The sequence below is a fragment of the Galeopterus variegatus genome, unplaced genomic scaffold, assembly GCF_000696425.1.
Source record: "Galeopterus variegatus unplaced genomic scaffold, G_variegatus-3.0.2 Scaffold4498, whole genome shotgun sequence".
Lineage (NCBI taxonomy): Eukaryota > Metazoa > Chordata > Mammalia > Dermoptera > Cynocephalidae > Galeopterus > Galeopterus variegatus.
The window spans coordinates 57,235-64,150 of record NW_007730609.1 but is presented as its reverse complement, the minus strand read 5'-3'; the positions used below and the strand labels follow the sequence as shown (position 1 = coordinate 64,150).

At 49.5% G+C, this 6,916-nt stretch overlaps 1 protein-coding gene across 2 annotated transcripts in view; it reads left to right on the top strand.

The window, feature by feature from the left end:
* The window catches only part of PRICKLE2 (prickle homolog 2 (Drosophila)), a 159,547-nt gene that overhangs the window by 117,736 nt on the left and 34,895 nt on the right, over positions 1-6,916 (top strand). For both annotated transcript variants that reach the window (XM_008587688.1, XM_008587687.1), the window contains exon 7: positions 3,368-4,231. In XM_008587688.1, the coding sequence (XP_008585910.1) occupies positions 3,368-4,231 (864 nt within the window). The remainder of the gene's footprint in view (positions 1-3,367; positions 4,232-6,916) is intronic.

The following is a 6,916-nucleotide window of genomic DNA, read 5'->3' as shown; positions in this document are numbered from 1 at the left end:
TTTTTTTTTTAAATCCTCTTTTCTGTAAAACGTAATTTTCCTGTGACAGTCGAAGAGTATTCTGTGTATCACACATACCTCGGTCGCTGGGTGCTTTGCCTCTGACCATACTGTACAAATATTCCATATTTATACAGCTACTCAGAGCAGACCCCGCATCAGGCAGCCGTTGCTAGGGCAACAGTACTTTTGCCTGCACGCAGCAGAGTAAACAGTCCTATAAACAGACCGAGGCTGTGGCAGCAGCAGACACATACACCCTCAGAGAAGTACTTAAAGGGCTTAGAGAGGGAATCCAAAAGGAACGCTTAGATGTTGAACGGCAGAGCCCTTTTCCAGATGTGGAGAGTTCAGGAGCAGTTCAGAGGGCCATCTGACATTGCTGATGTTTATCAGAGACCGTGTTCTGCTGCCTGCTGGGCCACTTTATATCATGCCTCCTCTCCATTCCCTCCACCCGAGCTACTTCTGTGAGGCCCCCAGCCTGGGAGTTAGGCCCTTATTGCTGCATCTGAGCACATGTGCTTGCAGGGGCCTGGAGAAGCAGCTGGCAGAGGACAGGCCATAGGAGCTGGGCTTCCTGTGTACCTCTGATGGGGAGTGGGGAAGGCTGCAGCCGCTTGGCATGCCGTGCTGAGTAGGAGCTCACAGGAAAGGACCCAGGGCATCCAGGGTGCCAGCATGAGCTCGCTGGACTCTGGACACATGAGGAAGGGAGTGGAGAGGAGGAGAGGGAAGATGGGAGAGGAAGGGAAGACTGACCAGCCTTATCAAGGCAGTGACCCCCTCAGCAAAGGGGGAGACAGGCTTTCAGACCTAAAAAAAATAAAAGAACAAAAAGAATAGTTAATAGGCCCAGAGAACTCAGTTAATCCTATGCATGTTAACTCAGTTAATCCTCACAATGACTTGTGAAGTAATTACTGTTATTTTTCCCATTGCACTGCTGAGGAGACCAAGGCACAGAGAGATGGAGCCACTTGCCCAGGTTCACAAAGCTAGAGTGCAGCAGAGCTGAGATTTGAGCCCAGGCAGATGGGCTGCAGCATCTTTACACCCAGCTGCAATGGGATGGAGCTGGACTTGAACCTGCATATGTCTGAGCCCTGAAGCCTCATTCTGAACTACTATAGGGTTATGGTCCTCCTGCCATCTGCTCCTGCTTCCTCCCTGGGGCCTGGGGAAGAGGCCTCATGGAGCCACAGCCATGGGCTGTTTTTAGCCCCGCACCAGCCAGTCCTTCCTCACTCCACCTGGGGACACGGGTGCTGAAAGGAATGGGGTTGATTCACAGTGTTCCTCTCACTTGAGGTGGCCTTTGTACTCCCATCCGTGTAAAAATCCTCTCTTATTCTCTGAGGCCAGGTTCCAAAATAGAGACCCCTTAGTTTGGGGAAGAGCTAATAAGAGAAGAATTTACCACATGCTACTCTCTCCCTGGGCTACAGTGACACAAAAATGAGCAGCGGCGAGGACGGGAGGGGAAAGAGAGGCTGCTTTGACTGTGGTCTTTTGTCCTTGCAGTCCTCTTTTTCTCCTTAGTTTCTTGTTCACTGCCTCTCTAGACAAGTCTCTAGAAGTTATTCCTTGAAATCCAGACTCAGGAATTCTCAGCCACTGCGGGCAGAGGTGCACATGCATCAGGAGTCTCGCAGAGGTCCCTTTCCATCCTGCAGGAATTGCTTGGGACTGCCTTCTCAGCAGGCTCTCCCCATGGGAGAGCAGCCCACAGCCCCCAGCTTCCATTCTGCCAGTTTAGCAACTGCAGTCAAAAGAGACTGCTATGTCACTGTCTTAGCAAAAGTCCCTGGAGCTGGAAGATTCATTTTTCTACTGACCAGTGGTGGGTCCAGAGGTAGCTTTAGCTCCACCCAAAGCTCTAGGACATGGTGACCCAAAGTTCTGGGACATGGTGGCCCAGAGGGAGATGGTGAAATTCTACAATGAGAAGAGGGCAGAAGAGTTGAGAAGCAAGAGCAGCAGGGCCCATGGGAGACTCGCGTAGTGTACATGTGACAAGATTGTGTAAACCAGGCAGTCCTGTCACCAGGAGGAACCGTGCTTCTTCCTTTGCTGATGAAGTTAAGCAAAGCGTTTATGTGCTCGTACAGGAGCAATGTTTTTGACAAACCATGGTCACGGTTTTCCTTACTAAGAGTTAAAACCCTTTTTTTTTCTTTTCCACTGTCTTAGTCTGTTTGGACTGCTATGACAGAATACCATAGACTGGGTGGCTTATAAACCACAGAAATGTACTTCTCACAGTTCTGTAGGTTGGGAAGTCCAAGATCAAAACACCAGCAGATTCGGTATCTGGTGAGGGCCCGTTCCTCATTGATGGCACCTGCCAAATGTGTGCTCACATGATGGAAGGGGCAAACAAGCTCCCTTGGGCCTCTTTTATAAGGGCACTAATCCCATTCATGAGGGCTCCACCCTCATGCTCTGATCACCTCCCAAATGCCCCACTCCAAATACCATCACCATGGGGTTTAGGATTTCAGCTTATGCATTTGGGAGAATACAGACATTTAGAACAAAGCATCTACTGATCTGCTTTAGTGACTTGCCCATTGGAATGGCATACACAGGTGGTGGGATTCAATTCATCTATCCATTTAACGTACAAAGAGCCCCTATCATGCTCCAGGCCATGTTCTAGGTCCTGGAGAGGCCACAGACACTTGATGACTGTCCTCACAGAGCTTCACTTTTAGTGGGGGAGACAGATGATAAACAGATGCAATGCACAGCAGTATCAGTGCTATGAAGAAAAACACAGCAGATAAGGGTGGAGAGTGAGGGAGAGCTGCTGTTAGGATGGACAGGAAGACTTCTCCAAGGAGTGAAGGAGACAGTGTCAGTGTCACGGTTAGGAACAAGATTCCCTGGACACAGATCTCCTCTCTGATTTCTAGTTATATTATCTTAGTCCAGTTACTTAACCTCCTGTGCCTCTGTTTTCTCATCTGAAAAATGGAAATAATACTGGAAAGTTACCTGGAGCAATTAAGTGAGTTTATTTATATAAAGCACTTAGAGCAGAGCTTTATCATATGTTAGTATTATTATTGCTACTTGTCTGGGGGACAAGTGTGCCAGGCAGAAGCATTCGCAGACAGGTCATTTTGATCTAGACTCTCTGTGCTGGGAGCAAATGAGTTAAGAAGGAGCTCACTGGGAGTACTAGGGGGCTCTTATGATAGGACATGAATACCTTTTACATGGGGGCCTGATCGTTGATTTACTGACATTTTATTCTGCCACATTCAGAATCCTGAGCCAAACCAGGGTGCTGTGTGTTTCACATCATACTAGGGGGCTCTGAGCATCTTGTCAGCCTCTTCCATGTCTCTTGCTTCCTCAGGGATTGACCAAGGTCAAATGACCTATGACGGCCAACACTGGCATGCCACTGAGACCTGTTTCTGCTGTGCTCACTGCAAGAAATCCCTCCTGGGGCGGCCGTTCCTCCCAAAGCAGGGCCAGATCTTCTGCTCACGGGCCTGCAGTGCCGGGGAGGACCCCAACGGCTCTGACTCATCCGATTCGGCCTTCCAGAACGCCAGGGCCAAGGAGTCCCGGCGCAGCGCCAAAATTGGCAAGAACAAGGGCAAGACGGAGGAGCCCATGCTGACCCAGCACAGCCAGCTGCAGGTGAGTTCCAACCGGCTGTCGGCCGACGTGGACCCTCTGTCGCTGCAGATGGACCTGCTCAGCCTGTCCAGCCAGACGCCCAGCCTCAACCGGGACCCCATCTGGAGGAGCCGGGACGAGCCCTACCTTTATGGGAACAAGATGGAGCAGAACCAGTCCCAGAGCCCTCTGCAGCTGCTCGGCCAGTGCAACATCAGAACTTCCTACAGTCCGGGCGGGCAGGGGGCCGGGGCCCAGCCCGACATGTGGGCCAAGCACTTCAGCAACCCCAAAAGGAGCTCGTCACTGGCCATGAAGGGGCACAGCGGCAGCTTCATCAAGGAGTGCCGAGAGGACTATTACCCGGGGAGGCTGAGATCCCAGGAGAGCTACAGTGATATGTCCAGTCAGAGCTTTAGTGAAACCCGAGGCAGCATCCAAGTCCCCAAGTACGAGGAGGAGGAAGGGGACATGTCCACTCAGCAGTGTCGGACCCGTCATCCCATCAGTTCCCTGAAATACACGGAGGACATGACGCCCACAGAGCAGACCCCTCGGGGCTCCATGGAATCGCTGGCCTTGTCCAATGCCACAGGTAGGTTCTGTTCAGCTGGAAACGGACAGCAAGGGGTAGCCTCTGGGTGACCTGACGCGGGGTCCTCGGGATTTTAGTGTCATTCCTGCCGTACACTCTCCTCCAACGGGCCGCTGAGGAAGGTCGGTCCAGGTTCTGGATGGCTTCTGTCTTTGGTGGGAGTCCATATAAACAAAGCTGAGACGGGGGTCTGGCTGACTGGGATGTATTGAGGGAGTGCTCCCAGGACAGGGGGAGTGAGAGCAACAGGACAGGACAGGGGTGGGGCCAAGTGAGGAACGATGTGGCAGCTAGAGTCTAGCTTCAGCCCGATCCCACAGACGGCTCCAGAGGATGAATTGCACCGTAACCATAGAGTTGGTTCCTTCTTGTGACAAAGGGGTTGACATTTTGTACCACCTTGTCAGTCAGTCCTTGGCTTTGGGCAATTGGATAGCAACTGGGGGTGAGGGTGTGGATGTGGGCATGGGCAAGGCAGCTCCTGTTGACCAAAGGCAACACTCAGGAGAAGCAGCATCTGTGAGCTGATAACTGATGGATCCCGGTGCCCCAACCTAGTGCTGCTTGCAAAGCAGCCACAGTATCTTCCAAGGCTGTTCTGAACCCCAGTATCTCACCAGGGAGCTGATTTTACTGTGCAGACAAAGACATAAGAAACGTGTATGGCCAGACAAGAAGGTAGGCAGGCTGAAAAGAACAGAAATGGAGAGAGAGAGAGAGAGAGAGAATGAATCTCATGCATTCTCTCTCCAACCAAGTTGTCTGCTTGGTTTGTGTGCACATGAAGACTGATGTAGTTGTTTCCCAAGACGGTGCTACTCAAAATGGAGTCTGATGATCAGGCTGGCCAACAGCAACAAGATAAGTCCTGAAATTGAGAGTGTCTAGAAACTCTTGGAGCAGGTAGATATTGCTGTGACATCCAAGTGTGTGCTCAGTTGGCTTATCTCATCGATCAGAGTATAGGCCAGTCAGGGTGTTGTAGAGCTCATGTGGTGTCATTTGTGGCACATGTTGTATATCAGTCCTGCTCAGGAGGGCCACGTATCAGTCCACAACTGGTTTAAAATGAAAGCAAACTGGCCTTTCCCCACCAGTAGCTTGAGAAGTGGTGCTCCAAGATGTGCTAAGTATGCCTGCCCCTTTATGGGCAGGGTAGCAGAGGAGGGAGGCGTGTCTGTCTCTTACAGTAAGGATTCCATGGTCAAAGGTGTCTGGATGTAGATTTTGACCAACTAGCACAGGTCAGCCACCTCTGAAGGGGACAGCCACTGCTCAGATCCAGCTGCCTCTTGCCATGTGGAGGGGTATTTATTTATTCAACTAACACTTACGTAGCTCTGACCGTGTGCCAAACATTATTCTAAGCACTTTATAAATATTAGCTTGCTTAATTACATTGTCACAACACTATGAGAAAGGTGTATTATTATAATTCTCATTTCAGAGTTGAAGAAACCGAGAGAAGCAGGGAGGTTAAGGGACTTGCCCAAAGTCACCCAGCTTTTAAGTGGTGGAGGAGGGATTTGAATTTGTGTGTGTGACTCCAGAGCCATGCTCTTAATCACAGCAGGCTGCCAACCTCATATGAGGCCCATCCTGTGAGATATTTCACTTTTTCCAGAGAAGTTAAAAAAAGTGGATTTTTTTAAAATGTGAACTCCATTTAATCTGTCTGCTAGACAAACAAATGGTGTCTCTGAGTTGTAGGATGTCTATGCAGTGTGTTTTTCCTTTTATCTTCCTTAAATGCTTTCACATCTGTGTTCCCATTTGTCCCAGAGGACAACAAGCAGATATCCTTACCCCCGTGTTTCAGATGGAAAAAAAAATAAGGTCTTGGTGACTAAGTGCCTTGCCTGACGTTGTAGAAATGAGCAATTAGTGCGGAGTGATGACTGCCTGGCTTCTAGCCCAGGTCGTGTTATTCTCGAAAGATTTATGTGCTATAATTATTTAAGAGGCCAGCAGATAAATATGTAATTCAGCCTCTGAAGCAGAGTTTCTCCAGGCTAGACCACCTGCATTAGAATCATTGGGGTGCTCGATTAAAAGGTGGACACTTGGGCCTCCCCCAGATCCCCTGCAACAGAACTCAACAGAGGTGGGGCCTAGGAATCTGCATTTTAACCAGCTCCCTCCTGACACCGATGAGCACCATTAGCTGAGAACAGATGTTCCTGGGCTTATCTGTTCTGATAGTTTCCTCACGTTGTGCCTTAGGAGCAAATTGGGAGGGCTAGAGGTTGGGGAATGTTGGAAAGGCCGGGTAAGGAAGAACGCGGTCTCCACTCCTGAGGAAGAGATCATGCGAGATGTATTCTCATGATTTTCTTTGGATCCTTGGGCAAAGCAACTAACGCCCCTTTGCCTTGGATCTTTGGAAAGTAACTCTGACAAAACTGAGGGAAAAATTCCTGAGATCAGCACTGTCCACTATGGTAGCCACTAGCCACATGTAGCAACTGGAATTTAAAACAAAATTAAATGAACTCTAATGTCCAGTCCATTGCTGTTGAGCACTTAAAATGTGGCTGGTGCAACCGATGGCCTGAAATCTTAATTTCATTTAAATTAAAGTAATTTAAATTTTAATAGCCTCACATGGCTAAGTGGCAACCCCGTTGAACAATCTAGATGACAGAAGTGAGCTGATAGGATGGGCATGAAATTAAGCCCATCATT